Here is a 27,346-nt window from a genome sequence, read left to right as displayed (position 1 = left end):
GCAGGGCCAAGCACCATCCCTGATGGATTTGCCCCAGCTCCCCCCTCAAGGATTGAACTCACAACCCTGGGTTTAGCCGGCCATTGCTCAAACCACTGAGCTATCCCTCCCCACCACTTCTTGACCCATTTTAGCACATGAGTTTTTATTAATAAATCTCAATCTGCCAAATTTCTTAGATGTAAAAAACAACGAATTGTCTAGTAGCACCTTAAAGACTAACACACGGACTATTTGTTGTATAAGTTTTTCTAGTTCGACAAACTCGGCTACTCCTCTGAAGTTGTTAGATGTCGTGAGCCTCCCAGAGGGTGAATTGTTTCTTCCTTCCGTCTTTGTGACGGGCTAAGCGCTAATAAAAACACTCCTTTGGAGTGTCACATTGTAAAACAAAGTGACAATCCCCGCTCATGCCTTGTTGTCAAAAAGGATGTTTCCCTTTTCCCAATCACCCTTCCGCAGCTGCCCAGCAGCCCAGTTTGTCAAGCACCAGCCGCCAGAGTCGCTGCTGCTGTGATCTTCACTGAACATCCTCAATCCTAGGGGGAGGAAACACGTCTTCAGAATTTCGTTACACAGATTGACAGGTTTCGACAATTCAGGGATGATTTAGTTTAAAACACTGTGTGATCTGGCAGGAGGGGTGGTGAGGAGGCCAAGAATACTGCACAGAGCTGACACTCGGAGCTTTGCAGCCTGATCCCGAGAGATGCTGGGTGTCTGACGCTCTCCTTGAAGTCCAGTGTAGAGAGCTTGTGAGCCTCAGTGACAACGCTCATTGCCTGCAGTGAGACTCAGCACCTGTTCGGATCCAGGCCGTTTGCTAGACAAGCATCATCAATCTGTACCACATGGTTGACTTAATCCTCACAGGCATCTTTGTTTTAACCTTGTTTCTGCCTGCTCACGCCTCTACCTCTCTCTGGTTTGATTAAATGTCTGTCGTGCTTAACTTTAACCTGTGTCACTCTTAACCTTCCTTTGGTTGCAGTTTGTGGCTTCCAGAAGTGTTTCCATGTGGTGAGGCTGTACAGCACCCCCGAAATATCACTCGCTCTTTACCAGTGGTTTCACCAAAAGATTTTTAATAGCCGCGGAGAGCGACCAGGTGGGCTAGACATGATCTTTTATTGGATCGGTTTCTATTGGTGAAAGATGCAAGCTTTGGAGCCTACACAGAGCTCCTCTTCAGGTCTGGGAAACTGTCACCACTAAATACAAGGTTGGAACTGTAAATAGTTAACACACATTTCAAGGTGAAATGGGCGACCAAAAAGCTACACTAACACTGCAGCCAACACTGGAAATGAAGCCATCAAAAATGATTGGCTGCCTTATTTGCCAAATGCCACTGAATGAGTCACTTGGGTTCTACATCGGTCACTGAAAACCAAAGCCTAGTAAAGCATTTCAGAGTCTTTTCAAACATGCTCGCTTCACCATCATTGGCCTTCACGTAGTTTCTATTGAACACAAAACTGAGCTGACCCTGCCAACTCACGCACGTCACTCGAAGAGAGAGGTGATTGAGCTGGCCTTTTATTATTTTTTGTGAACATTTCTTTAAAAGCTGCACCTTCTGAACTGAAAGCCCTACCTGCTAGGGTGCCGCCCTGTTTCCATCAGCTGGCTGCATTTCCAGTCTGCCTTTAGAACATTCCCAGAGGCAAATGGTGATGTCTGATTGAAGATATTTGGCTTTCAAACTAAATCACATCCCAGCAGCATGTCAGTGAGGGCTGTTTCCAATCAGGCAAACCATAAAGTTTTACTGCTGGTTAAAAGGGTAGCTCTCAAAACTGATAACCTTATTAGGTAGGTCTGCATGCGGGTGAATATCCCACATGCATCCTAACATTTCACTGATCTTGAGAAAGCAATGCAGATTAGTGGCAGCCTGACAGATACATTGGGAGACCCGAAAAAGTGAATTGACCCAATCCATCCCTGTAGCAAGTGGACCCTGTCCCTCTGAGACAAAGTGGGAAGAGGTGATTGCTTGTAATAAGGATGATCTGACCCAGTGTAGCCCACAAAATGGCTTCATTGCCAGTTGCGCTTCTCAGCCATTGATCGTTGGACTCGATGTTTTGATCGTTACGTTTGCCCTGCAATCTTATTGCCGTTCTTGCACAAAAAGCTTGTGGCTTGCCACCAGGTCCCACCCTTCCCAACAGCCACGTGACTTGTGGAAGCCACAGACAAAATCAGATCGGGCTCTTCTGTCCTGTTAAAATGACACTTGTGATTTCTCTAGCGTCAACCCGCTCGTTGCGAAACTGCACAGCATTGTCACTGATGAGGCCTTTGAGTTTCACTGTAGCCAGTGCCACAAACACATCAACCGCCTCGAGGACCTTTCCGCTCGCCTGAGTGATCTTGAAATGAATAGGTAATTGACCTTATGCATGGCTGTCTGAGTGTGCGACCCACCTTCTGAAGAAGGGGAGACTCTCATTGTCATCCTCGCTTGCCAAGTTACGTTGCTTGTGCTTCATTTTCAATGGATGGAGAAGTGGATGTTGGAAGAGAGCCGTCGGGCCTCTTCAGGTCTCCAGATTTTACCCTGTGACCATATGAAAGTCTTTATTAGACGTTAAACAGAAATCTTGTTGCGCCACAGTATGGAGCGAGCAAAAGGTATTGACAATGGGAATCTTTCATTCTCCCCAAACCTGTCTCTTTGCATGCACTGGTGGTTGCATGCACTGGTGGTTGTGTGTGATGTGAATGCGACACTGATTACCGCACTCGGTGTAGTCATTCTTCTTACGTCTAAACTGTCTTAAGTTTGCCATGTTCAGTATTTGCATTGCTGGGAGAAATGGCTAGGGAGCAACTTGGATTAAAACCATTCCTTGTGAGTGGCCAGCTGGGCAAGCAACTAGTGCAGAAATACCAAGAGGCTCTAGCACCACTGCTTCAGTCGTGGCCAGCGTAACTCAACCCTTCATCCTTCTGCTGTAGGGAACTTGAATTCCATGTGGCTCTGTTGGCAGAGATGCTAAAACGAGAGGCTTGTTCTGTTCCAGGTGGCCACTAGAAGTTCTGTGGTACGTGGCAGCCAAATAGGAATTGGCTTCAGGGTTTTTGTCGAACATCCTCAAATCGGCGTGAGAGCTGTCTCCGTACTTAATGATGAGTCCTGCAGCACCTCAGAGACTAACAGATTTCTTAGGGTGTGAGCTTTCATGGGAAAATCCCACTTCATCGGATAAGTTGGCGTGGATGTGACGGGTGTATATACAGTAAAACTCCATTGGTCCGGCATCTGATGGTCCGGCACCATCAGGAACCCGGAAGTGCTCCAGGCAGCCGGACCACTGGAGCTACTCTGCCCCTGGCTTCCCCGATTCAGCTGTTGCCGAAACTGACCAGAATCGGGGAAGCCGGGTGCAGAGCAGCTGGGGTACTGCTTGGTAGGTCCCGTAGCGCTGCCCCTCGGGGCTGTGGGACCAACCCTGCAGCACCCCAGCTGTCCCCATTCAGCTGCTGCTGAAATTGACCAGTGGCTGACTCCGGGAAGCCTGAGGACTGCCCCGGGCTTCCCGGAGTCAGCCACTGGTCAATTTCAGCAGCGGCTGAATTGGGGACAGCTGGAGCAGAGCAACTGGGGTGCTGTTGGGTTGGTCCGGTAGCGCCGCCCCTTGGCGCTGCGGGACCAACCCAGCAGCACCCCAGCTGCTCTGCCCCAGGCATCCCCAAGAGCAGCTGGGGTGTGCTGCTAGGTTGGTCTCGCAGTGCCAAGGAGCGGCGCTACCAGACCAACCCGGCAGCACTCCAGCTGCTGCTGAAACTGACCAGCAGCGGCTGAATTGGGGATGCCTGGGGTGGAGCCGGACTATGAGGGGTCTGTGGTGGCATCCCCCCCACACCACCCCAGACCCCTCATAGCCCCCTCTTCCGATAGTCCGGCATATCTGATAATCCGGCACCCCCTGGGTCCTAAAAGTGCCTGATTATCAGAAGTTTACTGTATAAGGAAGAAGTTGCTTGTGTTAATGAGGCTGATCCAAGTCAGGGTGGCAGTGGGCTATTCGCAGGATTGGTGTGGAGACATGTATGTCCAAATCCTGAGAAACTGCCCTTGCACTTCCCTACCTGAGGCTTACCCTGTGTCACGTGGGGATCCGCAGCAGCTGCCATTGGTTTGCCCTTGTAAGGGACAACTGGAATTGGAGCGTGCAGGGCTGTGTAAAATGGGAAGTGAATCAGAACACACATGGGAAATTGGACTCTGGAGTTGGGGCTACCGTATGCTCCAAAGGGGAGTCAACTGCGTTACATCGCCCGGGCTGTGAAGTGTCAGGCCCTGGGTGACGTGATGTCGCTAAGCCAACCGGAGCCCTGGAGCAGACGCACTGGGTTGATGGAAGAATTTTTTGCATAAACCTAGTTCCTGCCTCTCAAAGTGGACTGATGACCGTAGTGAGCGTCTCGACTGCAGCTGGGCTGCTGTAGAGTTTCTAACGTGCACGCGCCCTCGCTGAAAAAGCTGCTCTGAATTCTTCCGACAAACAGCCGCCCCAATTGTTGCAGCTTTCCAAGGACTCAAAGGAAGGCCGATGCTTTATCTCCAGCTATGGAGTCAATGAATGAAGATGGTAGATTTTTCCTGGTGGGCAGAAATGAGGCTTTCAGCACCTATGTCCTGTACTGAGCCTCTCAAGGAAGTGTGGTAGAGGAATTCCACGGTCGGTCCAAATCCTTGTTGATTTAAGGAGGGATTTTCAAAGTATTCCCTAGAGAACTGGGCCCCTCGTCTTGGGAATTGTGGGCCCAATTCTCTCTGGCTTCTCTGAAAATCTCGGCATCAGTGTGTTTCCCAGATGGACGGGGTAGGTGGACCTCTCCTGTGCACAGGAGAAGTCAGACATTGCTGTGTTCTTTGTACAGCTGAATGGGGTTGCCTGGGGTGTCCTACTGAGAAGATCTGGGTTCCCTCGGCTTGGTGGCTTGTCCAGCTCTTCTCATCCTTGAGTAAAAATAAAACCGCTCAGCTCTTTGAGGCAAGACGTCCCAGGGCAGCTGAGGCAGTAGCAGTAAGCAGTTACGTGGAAAATCTGCAGCTAGCTAAAAGGAAGGCTGGGTACAGCTTCATGTACTTGGCTTGGAGATGCTTTCATGGATTTGAAAGCCTGTTACCATCCACTAACCAGTTTAACTTTGCAGGAAACACCTTAGACAAATATTTGGTTTCCTATTCCTTGCTGTTGAGCCCAGGTCTTGTTGTAAGGTGTCTGCTACTGCCTGGTAGGTCCCGTAGCGCTGCCCCTCGGGGCTGTGGGACCAACCCCGCACCCCCTGTCAGTTCAAGTGTTTTTAAGCAGATATTGGTAAAGCAGCGCATTCCCTGTACGGAAACTCTCAGCTTACAGAGTAAACCGAAACAGGCTGCTCAAAACCAAAACACAGGGCTCTGTATCGGTTTCAACCCATTGTGTGTTTAAACTCGTTTAAGTTAGCGGTGTGACTCTCATGTAGACATGCCTTCCAGCTGAGCCGGATCCGTCGCTCTGTGAGGCCAACAGACTTAACCCAAACACCGTGTTTTGACTCTGCGAGATCAGCCCTCTAGCAAGCCGGAGAAATTTGAAAATAATAGTTTAAAAATGGTTCGCTGGAGCTGCAAAAAGCCCTTGGGCATGACCGAGCAAGAGAGGAGGAAGTGACAGAGCGGGTTTGACCAAGGGATCGGTGCATTCAGACTGGAATGTGAATGGAGGCAGTGTCTCAGAAAGGGAACCGCTATTCTAAAATGTAGCAGACCAAGGTGAGCAGACTGCAGGGATCCTGAGGAGTTCCTTAGAGTGGAAGAGCCCAGATTAGCAAGAGGAAGTAGACCTCCAGCTTACTTCAGCATTCTTGGCTAGCTCAGCGCTATAAAAGGGGTTGCAGCAGCCAAGTCAAGAAACTCTGCAAAAAATTAGCTTTCTCCCAACGGAGGGCAGCTCCGCACGGAAGACTTATCCTATCCTGTCCAGCAGTTGGACCCAAGTGCCAGCCAACCCTGGAAGGAAGATGAGGAAGACTCAGTGGAAGCTCTCTACCATAACGGTCTAGTAAAGGAATAAGAGTTAGAGAGCTGAGCGATGGGGGAAGGGTCAGAAAGGGGCTGATGCGGGGGGCGGGGAGAGAGAAACAACATTACAAAGCAATAGGATCTTCTTCAAGGCTACCTCCTGCTTTGGAAAGGGGACTCGTTCTACAAGAGCTGTGAAGGCAAAGTAGTACAATGAGCAGGGAGGTGTAGGCAGTGTCCCCTACACATTGTGGGAGTGGGGGAGTGGTTGTCTCAGGGCTGCCTCTGTGGGGCACGTATTAAAGGCTGCCTGGCCTGTTCAGGAGTCTTGTCCCCGTCGGTAGTAATGGTGCAGCTGGACAGAAATCCGGGTGAAGTCCTGAGCGGATATCAGACATGACTGCACGGGAACAAGAGAGTAATGAAATACCCTGGACAAACCAGTAGCCTAAATAATTTGCCTAGTGGCAGCCAAACTCTGGCTCTATTGGCCCAGTGAGGGGAGAACTGAGAGAACTGAATCCACACAGCAACAGCAAGACCGTCCCAGCTGGGGTCACGGGCTGTGGCAGGATATGGGGACTGCAAGGTCGTCTTTCAGGTGATGGCCTTGGACGGGCCACAGCCGGCTTTGCAGATGCTTAGAACACCTTGCACCCAGAAGGAAGGGAGGAGCCAAAATATTTACCGCAGCCCAAGTATATAGCAGCAAGGGCAGCACTGCAAAACCCTAGTTCTGCTTTTCCCCGACGCTGTCCCTGGTCATGGTAAACCCCTCCGATTCCCACCCGGTCTCAGCCCTGTGAAACCGCAAACTCACCCCCAGGGCCTGTCTAACATGGCTCCACTGACGGACGTGCGGCTCAGGCTTGGGATTTTTGAGGAGTCGTTTGTGGAGAAAAACAGGTTAATCTGCCTCTGCTGCAAGGGACAGGCGGCATTGGTTTTTTGTTTTTCTTCATATGTTCTGGGGAAACTCCTATCAGAGAGGGGAAGTAGGTTCGCAGAATCCTTGAAATCTCGCCAAAAGTGATTCCTTCCTTCAGCAGAAAGGTCAGAAGTTCGCTGTCCAACTCAAGATGAGGAAAGCAGTTAAAGCTTGGTGCTTCCCAGAAACTGCTTGTGAATTGGTTCTCTTCGAGCTACTTTTAGTTCCTCCTTCTAAGGAATAACCTAAGCCGGGGTGGGCAATATAATGAGTGGTTTGCCGGTGTTAGCCCCTGGTGGGCTGCCGTCGTTATGTTTACCTGCGCCTTCCCAGGTACTGGTGATTTGTGGCCCCCATTGGCTGCAGGTCACTCTTCCCAGCCAATGGGAGTGGTGGGAAGCAGCCCAGACTGGGATAACACTTCCTGCAGCTCCCATTGGCCCAGAACGGCGATCTGCGGCCAATGGGAGCTGCGAACGGCTGTACCTGCCAGTGATGTTGGGATGTGGGAAGAGAGAGCGGGTATGCAAGTAAAGTTGACATTTTTGAGCGACTCAGCCCCTCTCTCTGGGAAAGGGGTTTCCTCTGACACCCCTCCAATCCATCCCCTGCTCCCCCCTTTAACCCCTTTCCTGCCTGCAGCTCTGTGTGATTTGAGGAAAGAGAGCTGGTCTGATGGCTTTGAGCATCCAGGTTGTTTCACAAAGGCTGGAGGGTGGTGCTGGCTTCCTCGTTGCTTGGATCTCTGGCCTGCGGAGGAGAACAAATGGCAAACATTTTGAAGCTCTGCAGGTTTCCGGAAAACTACAATTATAAATGTGCTATATCCTCTGCAAAATCTCATTGGCTAGAGTAGGTCTCTGTACCTGCTACTACCACATTGCAGGTGTCAGTATTGGAATGTGACAACCTCTCTTCTCATACAGTGGCGCTGCTCTAGGTGCGAGCAAGATTCTGGTAGATTTGAATCCATCCCCTTTTCCTGGAGACTTGTCTGGGCAGGGGTAGGAGCTGGGAGCGTCTTGCAGGTTTCTTTGCAATCCTGGTTTTGAAGAATCCAGTTGCAGAGGAAAGTTAAAGCCAATACTTCAAAATGGGGGGCAAGGGGAGTGAACGCAGGGGAAGGACAGGAGATTCTGGAGGGAGCTGAGGGGTTTTTTAAGCCACTACTTGATTACAGCAGTAAATGATCAACTTCGTTCAGTTTTACAAATTAACAAAAATTACAGTCTTGTAAGGTGATGCCTGGCTGTTCGCTACTGCTAAGCATAGCTTATGAACACACCTATTGCTAGTCCTGGAAACATGATCTAGCTTAAAATCTAGTCTCCCTGATTTTAGACTCCAGTGCAGCTGTCCATGTGCGAGAGAGAAGAAAGGGCCCAACTAATCAATCGGCCCCCAAAATCTGGGCCAGTCCCTGTCTGAACTACAAGCCGCCAGCCAGTCCTACGTCCGCCTGTGTAGTTATGTCCAGCGTTAAACACAAATCAGTAAAATGATCATGGTTTTAAGTGAAAGACACAGAGTTAATGGGGCTGTGTGTTTTTCAATTAGTGTATTTTGCTCTCTGTACATGCAGTAATCGTGCAGGATATTTTCGTGTGTTTTTCAGCGGTGGGTTCATTCTCTGCCCATGCTGCCTGGTGGCTCGAATGTTTCAGGCCACAGTCCATTGGTAACTGGCCTGAGTCCCACGACGCTCCATGCTATTATTAGCCCTTTTCCTAGGGATCTGCTTTCGGGACTGGAATCAGCCAGTTAAGGGGGAGCCCTTGCTGGACCCATTGACGCGTCTGCAGCAATGACATGTGCTGTATGTTCTGTTTCTCTGCTCGCGGCGTGGCGTATATGTGGCTGGGCCTGGATTTGAACCTGGAGAGTGCCGCAGAGAAGTGGAGTCATGCATGCCTCGTGCGTGTGCCGTGCCGTGCCGTGGTGTCAATTGGAAAGGATATGCCCCCTGTCACTGTTGCTTCGCTTGTTTCCTGTTTCCCCTTGCTCTTCGCGCTCAGTTTTCCTGACTCTTTTCCTGTTGTTTTTCATTTCACAGTCCAAATAAACGGCTCTCGAGCAAGAAGGTAGCAAGGTAGGCTGATACTTTTTGTGATCCTTTTGTTGCCCTGAAGGGTGGGATTGTGTGCTTAAGGCTGTCTACCTTGGTGTGCCACCTTCTCCTCTCAGAGAAATGTAGAGTGCATGTCCGGTAGCGACCAGCAATTGTAACACACCTCGCTGATTAACGACTGTTAGTTTTTCAAACTGTCAGACTGCATTCCACTCTGGAGACGGACTTAGCCGGGATGTCTCCCAGGGCCCCCACTCTGTGCATGTCCCGACACCAGGTTTGCTGGACACTCTGCCCATTTTGAGAGCGCCTCGTTAGGAATGCATGTGTTCTTCGGTAGCCTCAGCGCCATTAGCGACTTACCCCGCTCGTTACACAGGGACAGCGATGCTGGTAAACTGCCCAGTACGCAAACCCCTCATTTCTGACGCTGGCAGCGATCTGTTACAGGGAGCGCTCGATGGCTGGACTGTTGCTTTATGTTCCCAAGGGGTTAGGGCCCCGGTAAAGGGGAGAGGCAGAAGCAGCTCCTTCGGGACATAAGGCTTTCATGTGACCGTGCAGTGCCCCAAAAATGGATCTTGTTTTCAAGACTCTGGAACACAGGAGAGCTTTGATTTGCTTGGTGTGCTCTCAGCATCCTCTTCTCAGCGGAGCTGCACAAGGGAATTGGTAACAAGTAGCCAACGAGGCTCTGAGAGCTTCTCCCTGTATGACACAGGCAGGGAGACTCCCATTGGCTCTGAAGTTCTCTGGGATGCCAGGGCGTCCCGTCGCAGTAGCGTTTGGTCGGTTTCACATCCCTTCCTTGAGGGGATTGGCTTTCCCGCTTCTTTCCTTCAGCCACAGAAAGGAAACGCCATGGAAAGCGTGCTAGCTGTCCAAAACTGCCCTTGGCGTGATCCTTACTGATGCCCCTTGCTAGGACTTTTAGAAATCTCATTTGAGACTCAAATGCTTTTGTTCCCTGAACCTTGGAAAAGTTTTAGGGGGAAAAGAAAAGTTTTGGGCTTTCCGCTCTTACGCACCCGCTTTTGTTTCTGGGTCTCAAGTTTCAGGTCTGCTTGAGATGTTTGGAGAACGTGAGCTGGTCTTTTGAGCAGTCGGTGTGATGGCTTGGCACCCTAGAAACATGTATTCTCAGATCCCAGGAGTCTGTTTACTTTGCAGCATTCCTGAGCGGGTCAGTTGATCTCTGGAACAAGTTCTAAAATCTTCGCTCCCTGTGAATCTCTTGGGTTTGGAAACAAGGGAAAGGCTGGAGATTAGGTCTGTCAGGCTTATCCCAGGGAAGCAGCTTCCAAAGAGCTCCTGAATGCAGGACAGGGAAGTATTTTCCAGCTGGTTTCCCGATTTGCCGGTTACAGGAAAAATTAAAAAGAAACGTTTCCAGACTCTCTTCTTCCTCGCTGGAGAGGAAATGTCTCTAGTATTTCGAGTATCACATTTCGTGGTTCCCATACTCTCACTTTCAAGCTATTTTTTTCCCTTCTTGGTGGTTTTGAACGAGCGGGCATGTTTCCAGGCTTTCTATTTAAAACTAGCCTGTATAATTTGATCTTGTGTGACTCCAGAGATTCCAAACACACTCTCGCTCAAGTTGTTTCTGTTCGCTCTGCTTCAGATGCCATCAGGGAGCTTTCATCCAAGGTGAAGCTGTCCCCTCACCTTCTGCGGGTTCTTGTTTGTTCTCGTGTGCTGTTTTGGAGTAGTAGATCCAAGATCACAAGTCTGGGTATTTTCCTCCCTAGAAACGTTGCTGGCATCAGTCACAAATTCAGAGGCTCTCTGTCTGAAGCAAACTGATCTCTCCTGGAGGTTATTCTGCCGGGTGCTATTTGAGTTCTCGTTAAGAGCCTAAAGGGGTTGAGTCAGTGAGATTGTGGTGCTTCAAACCAAACCACGCTCCTCTTGGATTGTGACTGGATGCATATGCCCTCCTGAAGGGGCCGAGCTGACAGGCTTTCGAATGCAGATGGGGTCTCTTCCACACACCCTACATTTCTCTCAGTAGGAAACATTGCTTCTCTCTAGGATCAATAACTATTTTCTTATCATTCTGCTTGGCTTGCATGGTGCGTCTGCTGCCTTATGGGCCCAGTGTCCTCCAGCACAGATACGGTTTCCCAGGCTGGGTCCCAAACCTTTCCTTCGAAATAGCAAATCTTTGTCGGAAGTGGCAGGGAAAGAGACCAAACCGCCCTCTGTTAACTTCGAGTGGCTCCGTTCTGCGTGGCCTCTCCGAATGGCAGTCAGGCTGCGGAAGGGCCCGCTGTCAGGTTAAGCATTAGGATGCTCTGCGTGCTTAGGGAAGATGAGCTCGACTCGCTGTTAACTCCCTAAGATAGGCAGAAGTGGCCACAGGGAATGGCCGCTTCGGAAGCTGGGAGCCATATCCGGAATGTTGTTTTTGACCATTTATGTAGCTAGAACCCATTTATATACGGCCCCTCTGTCGCAGTGCCACCGGGCTCTGTCCAGGCCTGGGGCTGCCTGCTGTCACCGCGGTGACCAGAGTGCTGGGCCCTTTAGAATCGAGCCAGAGCGCCATGCGCTCCAGCCGGCTCTGAGGACCGGTGGGGGGGCACCATGTGTTCCGGGGGTGCTGAGGGCAGCCCTGCGCCCCCAATTGCCATGTGCCAAGTTCCTGTTCTTCAAAGTGGTGGGCATGGTCCCCCGGCTTAAGATACGAGGCGAAAATTGGGCCTTTGCTCCCCCGGTCCTCCAGCTCCGGCACCTAGGCGACTAACAGGGTATTAACCATAGAGAGGGGGCACTGGCCAGAACAGAGCCTTGTCACTCGCTGGGTGAAGCTCCGGAGAGCCAGTAAAGCCATAGTCCACGTATCCTTAGCCCCCCTATCCCTGTAGGATTCCCTGGACAATTGGGGGAGGGGGTGGCTCCCGGAAAGGGCAAGGCCTCAGGTAGAAGGGGCGGGTCTGGGGCAGCCCACCCCCAGCACTGCCTGGACCACATGGCGCCCCTCACTGGCCCTCAGAGCCCGCTGGTGAACACAGCACTCGTAGGTCCCCGCACTCTAGCCACGGCCACTGGGGTGACAGCCAGGAGCCGTAGGCCCTTGAAGTGCTGGGCCCTAGGGCAATTGGGCTCTTTGCCCCCCCCACCTCATCAGCAGGCCTGTTGCTGTCCCGTGTTCGTTAATTATTCAAGAAGAATAATTCTCCCCCCCCCACTTCAGACCCCCACTTGGGCACAGCCCCACGCTCGGCTCCCTGTAACCCGCTGCAAGCTGTGGATAATGACTGACCATCTGCCATGCACTGGTGCTAAGCATGTGTTTGACAACCGGCGCGCTTCCCTTCTGCCCTCTGGTATTCTCGCTGGGCGGGCCGAGAGCCTCTGGGACGCGTCGCGTTGGAAATGGAGCACGGCACGCCGGCCCTTATCTCTCCCCGTTCCAAAGAGCAAGACTAAGAGGAGGCGGCGCCGAGTCCCTCTCAGCCCTTCGGGCGCCGTTCGCTAGGAGTCGCTCACGGTGCCGGTTCCCGCCCGGGTGGCCCGGCAGCACTCCGGTGCCGGGAGATGCTGAGCCGTGTGGGCTCGCAGGCCTGGTGCTCGCCACCGGGGTTCTGGCTAGTCGATAGACTCGCTGCTTGGTCAGGCCAGCCTCCTGCGGTCCGCTCCTCCAGCTGTGCCCTGCCTTATGACCCCTGCAGGAGAAGGGTGGGGAGTTGGGAGCACTTGGAGTTGGATAAGGACTGGGACTGTGCCTGCTGCAACGGGCTCTCTCATGGTGCTCTTGCTTTGGGTGGGGCTGGTGTGTCTCGGTATAGGCACTTGCACCAGACAGGCACCCTGGCCATGGATGTGATGGAAGAACCACTGCGGGACCCCCTGGAGCGTGCGGAGGAGGACCTCACCGACAAGGTAGGGATGCGGCCCCAGCTGCCACTCACTGCAGCTTTGCTGGAGGAAGTCAGCACGTCCCGCCGGGCTGATCCCTGGGTGCAGAGAGCAGCTATTCCCAGCGCTCAGCAAGGGGGCCAGGCCCCCCAAGTTCCGTCCCTGGCTCTGCCCTTCGCTCTGTGCTCCTGGGCCAGGCGCTGCTTTGTGCAACCACCTCCCCATTGAAGAGAAGGGCGGAGTAGCCCCGCCCGGCACCGAGAAAATCGCCCCTTACGCTGCTCTGGTAGCCTGGGCGTAGAAATGCGCCGTGCGAATCGCGTGCTGTCGTTGCATGCACAGCTGACGTGGGGCAGGCGACTGCCCGGGCCGCCGGTGAGCGCCGTGCTGATGGGGGGGGGGGGGGGGGTGCTGCGGTTTGGCAAAATCAACAGGGCGGGCAGAGTGCGCCGCTTTTTGGGGCAGGAGGTTGAATTGCAGTCGTCGCCCTGCGCTGCTCGGGCTGACGGCCGCTTCATGTGCAGTGGCTTGAGGGGGGCCCCTCCGGTTTACTGAACAACTCTCTGACTTTGTCCCGGGGACAGGGCGGGGAGGAAGGTCCGTCTGTTTGTCTGAGGCTGTGGAGTAGACACAGCCTGGGTTGGCCTCCCTTGGTGTGAGTAAACCACCCCCCGTACGCGGACACGCCGCTGTGCCCGCGCTAACGGCCGCTACTCCCGCCGGCACGGCTTCCGCCCTTTGCCGAGCGGGTGGGTCTAAGCTGTGGCCCCTCCGAAGGAATGGTGAATAGCTGAGGGGAAGGGGAAAACGCCAGGCCACGTGAGCTGTGCTTGGTGTAAATGTTTGCCCCGTGTGAAAATATGGCTTTAGACCTGGGCTCCTTAATTCTGACACCCCGGCTAGGGAGACGCACGGCGCTCCGGGTGTGGCGGAGACACGCCCACCTCTGGTGCCGTGTGCACTTGCCGGTTGAGCTTTGCCAGGCAGGAAGAGAGCTCCATGCTGGCTGTTCGGCCTGGCCGGGAGAGAGGAAGCTGAAAGACCCCAGTGCATCCGAATTCTCTCTCTTTCCCAGGTCGTCTTCCTGGAAAAGAGGGTAACCGAGCTGGAAAAGGACACGGCGGCCAATGGAGAGCAGCACAGTCGGTTGAAGCAGGAAAACCTGCAGCTGGTGCACAGGTGAGGGCGCTTGTGGGTGTGTCAGGATCAAACTGATCTCCGTGAGGTGTGTATCAGGGCTTGTCTACACTGTGCAGCCGGGCGTGCGCTAGAGGGGCAGGCATTCCCACACACGCCAGCCTGCACACTCGGTGACCTGCATTACCCCTGTGGCTGGTCCCTGTGTCAACATTAGCGTGCCGTAGGGGGCTTCTAGTTGGTGCCCTTTGCAGTTTGCACCCTTCCCGTGTGCATTGGTGCACCAGGTAGTTAGAATTGTTCCCCTCAGTCTGCTCCCCGTGGGCGTGCGAGTTAGTGCGTGCACATGTGCCTCGCGTCCGCACGCCACGCTCTGCGCGGAAAAGGCAGCTGCTCAGATGCGCCCACGGTTAGGTAGGCCTGTGGTGGACGCCAGCCAGCAGAAGAGGAGTTGGTAGAAAGAGACAGGAGAGACTTGAAGTGAAGCAGATCTGCCTTCCCTCACTGATCCCTGGCAGACACCCGCTCTGCACTGTCCATTCGCTGGCTTCCCAGGACCAGCTTGGGTGAGCAGATGAGCACCAAACAGCTGCTGTGTTTTAGCAAGTGCCTCTGCCTCTTGGACATCTTCTGAGATGCGTGTGCTGTGCCGCGCAGCGCTGTAAGCGTCTGCCAGCGACGGCTGTGGCCTGGAAAACTAGCCCTCCACACCACTTGGGGTGGAGAACGCAGAGGGAAATGGTCACTGCCTTCAGGTCCTGCATTTGATGTAACGTAAAATTAATGGAAGCTGCTAGAAGTCTACAGCTCCCAACAGCTATTAACCCCCTGCCTTGTCCTTGGACACTTCTCTGCGGCGGTTAGTGGTCCGGCTTCGGTGGGACCTGCTTAATTCATAGGCGACACGCAGGGAGCCAAATAGTGCAACCCTACGGCTGTCCGGGTATCACTGATGATGCGGGTGCCCAAAGGAATTACCCATAAGTGGCATGTGAATTTCCTACTCATGACAATCCCAGGTGGAAGGGAGGATAATTAGAGTAATTGGCCTGGGTAGCTTATGCTGTCAGCTCTCTGCTACCCACTAACACAAGTTTTAAGGAAATCCTTTCCCTTGTTTTCGTACTGCTTTCTTCATCCCTCCTTTGGGCTGGTTTTAATGTGACCCCTGAGGCTTGTACATAAGAATGGCTAGACTGGGTCGGGCCATGGGTCCACTAGCCAGTGTCCTGTCTGCCCACAGCGCCCACTGCCAGGTGCCCCAGAGGGAGTGAACAGGCCAGACCACAGGTAGAGCCAAATGGTGATGGATACAAACATCTGTTACCTGGGCTCTCTGTGGTTTAGCTACCCAATGGGCGGAGGCATCCCGGGACTGGGTGGCCGTGATCTGCTTTCCCCCAGGGGCCTGTCAGGTGTGGGCCTGGCAGGACCCGGTTCTTGGTCTTGTGCAGCAGCTGTTCCTTGGATGATCTTCTAACCCCATGCTGGCTTCTAGTGGCTGTTCAGTAGGGGGAAGAGGGGAGGAGGAGGGTGTAAAGAAAGGAGCCATAATATCCAGACCCCAACAGGACTGCCGTGTAACCTCAGCCTGGGCTCACCCCCGCCCGTCCTTCTCTCCAAAGAGCAAATGCCCTGGAGGAACAGCTGAAGGAGCAAGAGTTGAAAGCAGACGAGACACTCCTGGAGGAGACCCGAAAGCAGCGAGATCTCCTGACCCGGCTGGAGAGAGAGAAGAGCATTGAGATCGAGAATCTGCAAGCCAGGTGGGTGCAGCTGCCAGCCCCTCTGGGGATGGGCCCGAAGGCTTCCCCGCGCAATCTGAGACCACTAAAACGCCGCGGGGGAGGAGTCGGGAGCGTTTCCTGGAGCCCTGGCCATGCCGAGCAGGCGGCGTTCTAAACCTCTTCCCTCCGGAGCTTTGCCCCCACAGAGCCCACCCCCCTCAGACCGGCGGCACCTGTGTCCAGCCAGGGAGAACTTTCCACATGGCTTCTGTTAGCTCGCGCATGCTCCCCCGGGCCCCGCCCCAATGGTGCGAATAGCGAGACCGTTCCTGGGACCCCCCCGCCGTTCCCACGCATCGTCAGAGACAGGCCAGGCATCGGCTCTGCTCCCAGGGAGCTGCCTGGCAGTTCTGACTTCAGCGGGCGCCTTCCCTTCGCCCACGCAGCGCCGAGGGGGAGGGGTCACCGCAGAAGCGTTGGGTGGCTCTAGCCAGGACGGCGCCACGGCCCCACCTGGGGCACGGCCCAGCAGCAGGGGGCGCTCTGAGTTTGCGTGGCACCCTTGCAGTAACCGGCGCCAGGCCCCGGGCAGAGCCAGCCTGGCCTGAGTGAGGGGCACCTCTTCGCTTGGGCGGGGTGGCTTTCCCGTGGCACTCGGCGAGCGCAGAGCAGCTCAGCTGAACATGCCTCTTGCCCAGCACTAGCCGGCTGAGCAGAGGGGCCCATGCAGACTGGAGCACGCTAACCCTGGGGCTGTACACGGTGGCTCTGGGGGTGGAGCCACCCGTGGGGGAAAACAGTGGGGGCTGTGCACCTGCCAGCCACCTGCCAATCAGCTGGTTGGCCACCCGTTTCTGTCTGGTGGAGGGCGGTTCTTAGGGGAGGGACAGGAAGAGGCGGGGCCTTGGGGGAGGGGCGGCGTGGGCGTGGGATTTCAGGGTAATTACCGTTCATGCCTGGCATGCTCATTGAGACCATCGCTGGGCTCCTCCATGTGCCAGACCCAGGCACTCGTCTTCTGGGCACCGGTGCCAGCTCCATGGGAGTCGGGGGCTGGAGCACCCATGGGAGAAATTAGAGGGTGCTTAGCATCTGCTGCCAGCCAGCACCTCCCTCGTCCACCTCCCCCTGGCAGCCCTGCTGATTAACTCCTCCCCCTTCCTCCCAGGGCCTCCGCCCACGGCAATCAGCTGTCTGCTGTGGAGGAGGCGCTGGAGGGGAGGGGGGTGGCATCAGGGCATGCTCAGGGAGGGGGATGGGTGGGTTAGGGCAGGCCTGGGGAGGAGCAGGGGGTGATGCCGGCCCTTGCGTGTCTAAGGTACAAACCCCAAGAGGCGAGGCAGCAGAACTGGGGACAAACCATTGGAATGCAGAGGACTCCAGCTAAGCCGGGTACTGGGGGGGGGGGGGCCCTTCCCTGGGATTGCCGGGGAGGCCGGGTGGGAGGACCCCGGCCGAGCTTTGGAGCGTCTCCTTGGTTCTACCCCACGCTCCCGTCTGCACCAGGGCGCTCTTGTTTGTGCGCTTGCCTGCCTCTCCCGGCTCTCAGCGTGGTCCTCTCTCGCCAGGCTGCAGCAGCTGGAGGAGGAGAACGGCGAGCTGCGATCCTGCGTCCCCTGTCTGAAAGCCAACATCGAGAGGCTGGAGGAGGTGAGGCTGTGCACGCGCGCCCACAAAGATGCATCCTGCTCTGCTGTCGGCGTGTTTAAATCTGGGCTGAGGGGTCCGTGCTGCCAGAGATTCCTTAGCGGTGAAGGGTGACCATGCATCCCTGCGTAGCCGCTGACTCGGCACCCTGGCTTGCTGCTGGCTTTCCTGAGCGCCTCACGCTTTCCTTCCCCGCGTGCCCTTTGCAGCTTCCCTCGAGTTCGCCTGTGGGTGTGTCAGTCACTGACGCCCAGGGCTGCCCTCACCCATACGCAGAATCTGCAGCCAGGCAGGGCACTAGACAATTTGGGGCACCGCTGGGTCTTAGCGTCCCCCCCCCCCACCTCCACCCCGCTCTGCCTATCGCAGCTCTGTGGCTCTGCTTCCTTCGGCGAGGGTCTAGTCAACGTAACCGTGAACAAGCCGGGCGGAGCTATTGGGCACCACTGACCCTGGGAAAGAGCCAAGCAAGTCGCAGTGACCCCCAGGTACATCCTATCGGTTTCTGATCTTCCTGTGCTAGTTGACAGGACCCTAAGCTAAAATTTTCTTTAAAACTCTTTCAGTGGTGTGTGGCTGGAGATCATAAAATCACGTCTTTTAAAAATCAAACCCCCTCTTCCCCCCCCCCCCCTTCCCCCATGGCTGCCATCGGGCACCGGTTTGCTAGATTTTATGGGGCCCTACCCAGAGCTAACGGCAGCACCGCTGACACCTGCGTCCTGCTGGGTTTCCCAGACGGCGTAGCTTCTGCCGAGTGAGAGCACGCTGCGGAGTCGGGAATTGGCCACGGCCGTGTTGTGAGTCCCTGCTGATGCTCGTGGGCGAAGTGCCAGTTGCAAAGAGCAGAGCTGGCTCCGTTTGCACGGCACCCTGGTGTGAAATCCCCAGTGATGTGCAGCGAGCGAGCGACTAGAGATCCCTTTCCTCTGCTGGTCCTGCCCTCCGTGGACACGGAGACTTGCTGAGTCACTGCGTTGCGCTGTAAAAGCAGAGCCTCCAGACCGACCTGGAGCACTGCAGTCCTGCACGCCCTTCGGTGGTAGTGCCGCCGCCGCCCGCGAGCATCAGCTGGGCACCGGCTGCTCTGCAGGGGGCTGCTGCGTGTGCCAGCATCTTTGCTGTTTATGAATGAAATTCTGACCCCTTGTAGCGCACTGCGGGGACGCTTGTTCAGACACGGGTTCCCTTCTTGCCGGGAAGCCTTACTCATGCACTTAGCAGCACACGGGGGGTTGCCCCAGTGGGTTGGAAATGTCCATGCTGCAGCGCACCGACGTGCCCCTCAACTTTCCTCTTGCCTCGCAAGATCCAGGAGCCGCTTTGTGTGCAGCTGAACAGGGGCCGTCTTGGCAGGCTGGCGGGGCCTGTGCAGCTGATCAGGGGCTGTCTTGGCAGGCTGGCGGGGCCTGTGCAGCTGAACAGGGGCAGTCTTGGCAGGCTGGCAGGGCTGCGTTTCTTTAACTGTCCGTTTTAGCAGAGGGCAGTTTTACGCAGGTGTGAGTGCAGAGAGGGGGGTGTGCGGTGGAATATGGGTGTATCTTGGTGGTGGTAATATAACCGCTGTCTAGAATTATTTTACTGTCTGTCTTATATTTGCCAATATACAAGGTTCTCTGGATGAATAAGACTCGCTCTCGATACCTAAATATGAAGTCAAGAGCCTAAATTTGGCTTCCGATAAGTTTTTTGTAGCTTCAGAAACTTCCAGGCCAGAAGGGACCCTGCCCGTCCTCCAGTCTGATGGCTTGCATGAAACAAGCTGTAAAGCTCCCCCAGGGATTCTCCCGTTAAGACCTTGCTTATACACATGTGGGGAGGCTCCCCTGGCTGGCGAGAATAGACCGTCCTAACAGGCGCAGGTTTCACACAGCAGGAGCAGAGCTGAGGGGAGATGTGGATGTTGCGAGGGCGCCGCTGGGCATCCGGCCACCTGAAGGTGACTCTTGGTCACTCGGCTCCGCCTAACGTGCTCGTGCTTATCTCGAGGTTTGCGCTCGTGTGGCTAATGAGCAGGAACAGGTGCAATTAGCTCTCGTTGGAGGATGGAACCCTCTGCCGATGGACTCCGGTGTTGGGAAGCTAGATGGCCGGTTGGCTGCTGGCATTCATTCACAATTCCATAGCCTGCTCGTCGCGGAACGTGCCAAGGCGCCGTATGAGCAAGGAACGGGTTTTCCAAGGACAAGTGTCTGCTCCTAATTAAGTGATTTCGTTTTCACTGGGGGCAGTAGGGACTCAGTCCCCCTGAAAACTAGGCCACTTCTCCAGGGAGCTAATGTTAAGCACCTGCTTCTTTGGGAATGGAAGGAGGAGAGGATCGACAACATTGGCAGTTATAAAAATAAGTGACTCCGGCAATCCCCTTAAACTCAGAACCCAGTTACAGCTTACGACCAGGGCGGGGTGCAAGACTGGGGAGAGAGGCCGAGTGCTTGCGGGGAAGCAAACGTTGTCGCTCGCGAGCCGATGAGTTTTACGGGAGCAAACGCAGCCGACGGCCCTTCTCCGCCATTGTGCCAGGCGGGAGAGGAATGCGAGTTCTGAAAACCCCTGGGGGTAGTTCTCTTGGATGCTAATTCACGCTGCTCGGTTCTTTCGTTGGCTTCCTGCGGAATCCGTGCCCAGCTAAAACCCAGGAAAAACGGGGCTTCATGGGATCGGCCGCTGGCTCCGTCAGAAACAGTCCTGAGCGCGCGGCCGTTGTACAGAAGAAGGGATTCTTCTGAGCTGATGCCAGTTTCATCCACGTTGCTTAGGCCTCAGGCCTGCAACGCTCTCTGCCCCTGCCCATGTGCTCAGCCGTCTGGGCTCGGTGCAGGCGCAAGAGGCGGCTGGAATGGCGCTTGTGGCAGGCAGGCGTCCTTTCTTCCGCCTCGCCCGGCGATGCTGATGCATTTTGGTTACTGCTGGCAGGGCGCTGAGGCCGGGAAGGCCTCGGACAGCAGAGGAAAGTGCTGTAGGCAGAGCTGTCCACGCTGACAGGCGTGGGCTGAGGGCGGGTCCCCCTGTGGCTGGGGCCTGCGGGCTCCCCTCTCGGCAGAGCAGAAGGGCCTGGCCAGGCCTTGTGATTTCATCTGGCCCGACTTGGTTGCAGGAGAAGCAGAAGCTGGTAGATGAGATGGACGACCTCGCCGCGCTCCTGGGGGAGGAGCAGGAAAGCAAGCGGAAGATGGGAGACAAGCTGACCCACGAGAGGCACCAGTTCCAGAAGGAGAAGGAATCCACCCAGGAGGTGAGCAGAGACCCCGGCACCGGCCCCTTCTCCGGGCGCCCTCTGTGTGAACCCCCAGGGCTCGCCATGCTGCGCCCAGTATCCGGGGCACGGGGCTGTTCCCCCCCCCCCCCCCAGGGACACATGGCTCTGTGAACTGGCCTTGCTGGCCACAGAACGTGGCTGCTGGAGGGGGAGGAGTCAGTTGATGCTTTCAGCTGCCTTTCCCTGTGTCACGTTGCTGAATTGGAGGGAAGCAGCCAGATCGCTGCTGCACCCCTACGTGGGGGTGTTGGCCCCAGAAATCTGTATGAAAGGGAGCCATGTGGGGTATTGAATGGGAGCTTGTTGTTTTCTGATCCTGTGTACACTGTTTATGTGAGTATATAATGTCTGTGTGTGTAGATCTGTAATCTGTGTGGAAACTGAAGATTTCCCTGCATGTGGTTAAGCATTGGGCAGGGCTGAGCCTGTGGACATGCTAATTACCTGTGGGACAATGGTTCTCAATGGGCCAAAGACACACCCAAAGAATGGGTCCATCACACCCTGCTCGTGTTTTCCGCTGCCCTGCTGGGCAACTCGTGTTGCGGGGGAGCAGCTCTTGCCTGGTTTCCCAGTGAGGGGGTGTTTACGCTGAGTAACGGGACCATGTGTCTGAACATCTTATAGCTGTTGGCCACTCCTCAAATGGCTGCTGCATGGCAGAGCCTGGTGGGACAGCTGTGCGTGGGGGTGCGTGGGCACAGCTGGGCAGGGGAGCTGGCGTGGTCCCGGTGGGACATCCGTGCGTGGGGATGTGTGGGTCTCAGACCCCACCTTCTCCCCGCCCGGCTCCAGAGTGCCTAGCAGCCTGTTCCTGTCGGCGTGCAAAGGCGCCATGGAGAAGGCCGGGCGTGCGCAGGGGCAGGCCTGTAACACTGAGGACGTACCTGTGTGATTCGCGCCAATGATTCTGCCCCTTCTGTGGCCTCCCCCCTCGCTCAGCCCCGCACTGGGGCGTTCCCGGCCGCTCCCCCTCCCGCTACCGCTCTCATTCCCTGCCTTGCAGCTGATCGAGGACCTGCGCAAGCAGCTGGAGCACCTGCAGCTGTTTAAGCTGGAGGCGGAGCAGCGGCGCGGCCGGAGCAGCAGCGCGGGACTCCATGAGTACAACAGCAGGACGCGGGAGAGCGAGCTGGAGCAAGAGATCCGGCGGCTCAAGCAGGTGCGGGGCTGGCGGGGGGCTCCTGGGCACCACCCGATGCAGCGCCAATGCCGCGGCGCTGACTTGCCTGGCTCCCACGACCCCGGCCAGGCCTGCGCTGGGCTACTGTCCGGCCGCAGGGCATGACTGAGCCTGGGCAAAGCGCAGCTGGGACTGTGTGGAACTGGGGGGAATCTCCACCCTCTATTCCCAGCTCCCTGTCCGATTGGCCCGAGCCACTTCGGGGAGAGACTCGGTCCCTCGGGTGCCGTCCAGCCGGCCTGTGTCACTGCTTCGTCCTGCTCCGCTCAGCAGAGGCGTGACGGACCCAGCATGCTGCATGTATTCGCACCTCTGAGCAAAGCTTCCAAGGGCGCTGCTAGCTCGGGGAGTCCAAGAGTCAGGAGAGCTGTAGTCTTAAGTGTGCTCTGCCACTTAGTTGACAGAGCACCTTGGCCATGTCACTTAATGGCACGAGGCCTCAGTTCCACTAACAGTTGATTGTAAAGTGCCTTCCCTGCGTGGCCTGTGTGGTGCCCTCGCAACGTGGATTGTGACCGGTTTGATTCTGGTTTCTTGTGAGCAGGACAATCGCACCCTGAAGGATCAGAATGACGAGCTGAATGGACAGATCATAAACCTGAGCATTCAGGGAGCCAAGAACCTCTTCTCCGCTTCCTTCTCCGAGTCCCTGGCTGCCGAAATCAGCTCCGTCTCCAGAGACGAGGTACTGTGGGCTGTCTAGCGGCAGCGTGTTCCTGTTCTCCTCTGCCTCAAGAGCGGGGGGCTTAAACCCCACTCGTTGCTCCGGAAGGAGCCCGAAGTGCCCTCCACAGTAGAGATGGCTGCTGATAATCCCTGGGGCCTGTGGGGAGCAGTCCAGGAAAAGAATCCCGGGCACAGAGCCCCGGCGGTTCCTTTCTACAGCCCTGCTGCAGTTAGAAAGGGGCCGGTCTGCCAGAGGGTTATGGGTCCCCTTAGCACTGGCAGGTTGTTTCTTCACATGATGGTGTACCCTTGGAAGGGGGACAGGTGGGGCTGAATGTGCTGCTCACGAGGTCACATCCTCCTGGGTAGGGTCACCCCTAGCCCATGGTGCTGTTGGCCGACAGTGGCCAGAGGGAGTGAACAGAACAGGGAATCAAGTGATGCTTCCCCTGTTACTTATTCTCATTTCTGACGACAGAGGCTAGGGCTGATAACCGTTGCTGGCCCTAACCTCCTTGAATGTATCTAGCTCTTTTTTGAACCTTGTTAAAGTCTTCATAGCGTCCTGTGGCAAGGAGTTCCACAGGTTGATGTGTTGTATGAAGCAACACTTCCTTTTGTTTGTGTTAAACCTGCTGCCTATTCATTTCATTTGATGAGCCCCTGCCCCAGTTCTTACATTATGGGAACGAGGAAATCACTTTTCCTTGTTGACTTTCTTCGCATGGTTCCATACACACAACCCCCTTCTTTCTGTACTAGAGAAACTCAGTTTTCACACGGTAGTGCCTGACTTCCCGTACTGCCATGTGCCAAAGCGAGGCCCGAGGGTGCATATTGCCAGGAAATCGGTTCCTGAGCTGTGGCCGAGGAGTAACCAGCTTCTTCCTCGTCCTCCCCGACAGCTGCTGGAGGCGATTCAGAAGCAGGAGGAGATCAACTCCCGCCTGCAGGACTACATCGACAGGATCATCGTGGCCATCATGGAAACCAGCCCCTCCATCCTGGAAGTGAAGTGAAGGCAGCCGGGCGCTGCAGCCCGCCTGCGGAGGGCCGGGGTGGACTTGGCGCGCCGAGAGGCGAAGGAGACTTCGATCTCGATGACGGGACGCGCGGTCTCACTTCGGCCCGCCGGATGAATTCCTCCCGGGGCCGGGGGAAGCGAAAATGGCAACAAAGCTTTGTTGTGGGCCGCTCCCTCGAGACCCCGGCTGGCTGAGGGGCGCAAGGGAATCTGGAGGAACATGTGGTGCGGGGGAGGAGGGGTCCTGACTCCCCGCAGCAGAACATATCAAATGGCGGGACAGCCGCGCGCTGGACCCTGGCAGGAGGTGACTCCGAAAGGCCTCCTGACCCAGCTGGAGCCCTAGATGACTTCTCTCCATGGAGCGGGCGGAAGGAAGGGGGCAGGGCGATGGGCAGCTTGGGTATGGGGCGCAACGGGGGTTTACACACTCCTGGGCATTTGCATGTGCGCGCTCCGGCTTGGTAACGCCGCGGCAGCCGCTTCGAATGCGCCGTGGGGCTGGCTCCGCTCCTCGCATGATTCCCGGGGCTGGCTTCCTGCAGCGCTGGCTCCATCAGCTGCACAGCTTAGCACGCCTCGATCGCGTCGCAGCTGGGCGGGGCTGTAGTCGGGTAGCGAGTGGCCGGGGGCCACCACGGGGCTTAGACGCAGGGACAGCAGCTCCCCGGCCTGTGAGATTTCGGCCTGGCTGATTAGCGAAGACCTGCTAGCTGGCAGTGCCTCCTCGCTTCTGCCGCACGCCGGGCAGGGCTCAGCCTGGCACAGCCAGCCAGGCGTGTAAGGCAGCCCGGTGCGGCAGAGAAGACCACGACCTGTTCACATGCTGCTTTCAGGGTCCAAGTGCTGTTACACGTCACTGCTGTGCGCTACGGGCCCGAATGCCAGCGCTGGCGCCCCTCCCAGGCGGGCTCCCCCATTCCCCTTGGCTTGCCAGGACACTGGAGTCGCGTAATGACTCCAAGCTGGGGACTAGCGGCTGCTGCTTTGACCCCAGGCCGCCTGCGGGGGGTTCCAGCCTTTCCACCCAGTGAGGCTGGTGCTGGCATGCGAAAAGGTGCAACGGAACCGGCGGCCCGCTGGCACCCGAGAGCCTTGCTAACGCGGGACCATTCGAAGCGCCTGACCAAACTGGGCCGCTGCGTTTGAAGCCCTGGCCAGTGCATCAGCCAGGAAGTCAAAGCCGCAGTTGCTCAACAGCACCCAGTGGCTTTGGGCCCCAGGCCGGCACACTCCCGACTGACTCGGCTCCTGGGCTTAGCTCTTCCTCCTCTGAAAAAATCCGGTTCCTCCTGTTCCCCTGCCATCTGCCCCCAGGCTGCTCTAGGAGCTGACATGAAACGACTCCCCTGTGCTGGCTGAAACCCCAGCTGGCCCGTTCCCAGGCGCAGGCGACGTTGACTCGACAGGCGGTTTCTGTTGGAGCCGGGGGTGAGTGTTTCTAAATCGCCCAGTCGCTTGCAGAAGGGCCCAGTTAGCCAGGCCAAGGTGGCGAATCCTGCCGTGGTGGTTTGCTCTGCAGCTTCCTAAATGTGCCCCTGGGCCACAGAGCCAGGGCATCTGCACTGTTGGCCCAGCTGCTCAGCAGGGCAACCAGGGCCAGCTGCTCCCTCTGAGTGCTGGAGAGTAATAACACCCCGACCACTGTGACTACGGAGCCAGCATCTTGCCTTCCTCTTAATCCAGGAAGGAGAAGCCCTGGGCCCCAGGCGGCTTTCTTCAGGGCAGGCACAATTGCAGAGTGTGATTCGTGCTGCCCCCGAGGAGGTCTCTAAGGTGGGGGAGGGCCGTGGGGAGCGATCCCCCAACCCAGGCAGTGGTGCTGGCCGTCCCTGGCGTTCCTGTCACGCTAGCGCAGCGGTGGTTTCATGGGGCGTCCGTGTGGATTTGCCCGGATTTCAAATGAGGTGCTGCTGGGTAAGAGAATGAGGTGGGGGCGGGGTGCAGGTCGCTGCTTTCAACTCCATCTCCCCCATGCCAGGGCGGGGCTCCCATCTCACTGGGCCCTCCGAGAAGTCCCCGGTCGCGCTCTGAACACACCGACCCTCGGGCTTGTCTTCGTACTGTGCCGAGCGAGAGGAGACTCCAGCGAGGGCTGCATGCTCTCTGCTCGCTCGCCTGAGCAATGAGCCGCGATCCTCTTCCTTCTCCCTCCCCCACCCCGGGAGCCTCTCCCAGCAAGCCATGAGCTCCTGCTCGCTTGACGGCTCTCTGAGCTGCCCCCTCGTGGCCCGTTTCCCTCCCTGAGCCTGCGGGAAGAAGCCACGGAATGTACATTTCCCGAGTAGCTTTGCGTGTAAATCAGTGTATACTTGAGAGGGAAATTTTTCTATCTTGTAGAGTAGGTATTTTTTATAGACAGGAGGTTGATCAATTTTTTTAATACTTTAAAGAAGAGAGAAATGTATCTGTGTATACACATAAATATATATATATATATATGTATAAAGATATAAATATCAGAGATCTGCCTTTCTCAACTTGGGATGGTGAATCCCAGTTAATACATGTTCTCTGTTGATCACTAAGAGGTACTGTAACTGTAAATAAATCACCGGGAAAAGAGGTTTAAACAAAAAGCACTGACTTGCACACTGACCTTGCTTTAAGCCCCGAGGAAAACTGTACTTCCCCACAAAGGTCCTGTCTCCCTGCTGGTATGTGAAGGAAACTCCAAGCAAGAGGCAAACCCAGTATTGTCTGAGATGATGTATTGATTCTTGTCAAATTAAAGCTGTTACAATGAGGCTGTGGGTGTGTGTGTGCCCTGTCTCGAGGTGGGAGGAAGGGCTGCCGGAGGGGGGAGACCGGGAGCGGCTGTGGTCAGAACTGCTCATGTGCTGACAGGTGTGAAAAGCAGAAGGGGCTGAGGGTTGCTGTTCACCTGCGGAGCCGTCTCCTTGGGCGCAGGCGTTCCCCGCGCCTGTTAGCTGGGGCGGTGTAAAGCGCAGGGAGTGTGGGCTGAGGGCAGCCGTGTCGCTATGGGGGGATCTGTAAAGCCAAGTCTTGCCGTGGGCCCTGGTGTAAGCGGGGGGGGAGGAGGGGGAACCCCATAGCCTTCCATGAGGTGGCAGCGGCTGGCCAAGGGTCCGTGAGAGCAGAAAGCAGGGCATGAGTTAATGGGAGTCCCATCGGTTGACTTCTTCTCCCCTCCACCCATTGTGTTGCCCCCATGTGGCCGCATCTGTTGAAACCCTGGCGTGGGAGTGGGCTCCGGAGCCAGCCTTCTGCGGCGCCCCTTGTTGGGAGGAGCCAGGGGAGGGGAGCTGACTTTGGAGGGGGGGTCCCCTTCATCACGGGAGATGCAGTCTCAGCGATCCGGAAACTCCGCGGGAAGCTGGACAGTTCGTCCTGGGCTGCTTAGTCGCACATGCAAAGTGCTCCACTCGGGAAGGAACAATCCGTGTGTCACAGAACAGGAAGCGACCGTCTAGGAAGGAGCCCTGCAGAAAGGGATCTCGGGGTCACAGTGGACCACAAGCTAAATAGGAGTCACCAGGGTGGCAAGAAAAGCAAAGCATGAAAAAGCAAAGTCAAGCAAACATGATTCTGGGCTGCATTAACAGGAGCGTGGGGAGCCAGACACGAAGTCCTTCTTCCGCTCTGTGCAGGGCTGAGTAGGCCCCAATTGGAATATTGGGTCCTGTTCCTGGCACCACATTTCAAGGAGGATGTGGAGAAATTGGAGAAGGTCCAGAGAAGAGCAACAAAAATGATGAAAGGTCTAGAGAACATGAGGGAGGACAGAAAGAATTAGGTTTGTTTAGTTTGGTAGAGAGAAGACGGGGGACGTGCTTGAAAGCTGCTGTCCTCAAAGGGTG

At 55.9% G+C, this 27,346-nt stretch overlaps 1 protein-coding gene across 4 annotated transcripts in view; it reads left to right on the top strand.

The window, feature by feature from the left end:
* Positions 1–26,272, top strand: part of RAB11FIP3 (RAB11 family interacting protein 3) — a 110,623-nt gene extending 84,351 nt beyond the window's left edge. For 3 of the 4 annotated variants that reach the window (XM_006113864.3, XM_075899076.2, XM_025180095.3), the window contains 10 exons: positions 2,258–2,392; positions 9,004–9,039; positions 12,813–12,906; positions 13,958–14,061; positions 15,645–15,785; positions 17,315–17,396; positions 20,491–20,628; positions 21,659–21,814; positions 22,380–22,520; positions 23,407–26,272. In XM_006113864.3, the coding sequence (XP_006113926.3) occupies positions 2,258–2,392; positions 9,004–9,039; positions 12,813–12,906; positions 13,958–14,061; positions 15,645–15,785; positions 17,315–17,396; positions 20,491–20,628; positions 21,659–21,814; positions 22,380–22,520; positions 23,407–23,520 (1,141 nt within the window). In that variant the 3' untranslated portion in view covers positions 23,521–26,272. The remainder of the gene's footprint in view (positions 1–2,257; positions 2,393–9,003; positions 9,040–12,812; positions 12,907–13,957; positions 14,062–15,644; positions 15,786–17,314; positions 17,397–20,490; positions 20,629–21,658; positions 21,815–22,379; positions 22,521–23,406) is intronic. The other variant, XM_006113865.3, reaches the window with a different exon arrangement.
* Positions 26,273–27,346: the final 1,074 nt, after the last annotated feature.

Source organism: Pelodiscus sinensis, chromosome 15, assembly GCF_052426305.1.
Source record: "Pelodiscus sinensis isolate ZL-2025 chromosome 15, ASM5242630v1, whole genome shotgun sequence".
Lineage (NCBI taxonomy): Eukaryota > Metazoa > Chordata > Testudines > Trionychidae > Pelodiscus > Pelodiscus sinensis.
The sequence above is the reverse complement of the archived record's forward strand: the minus strand, read 5'-3'. Positions and strand labels throughout refer to the sequence as shown.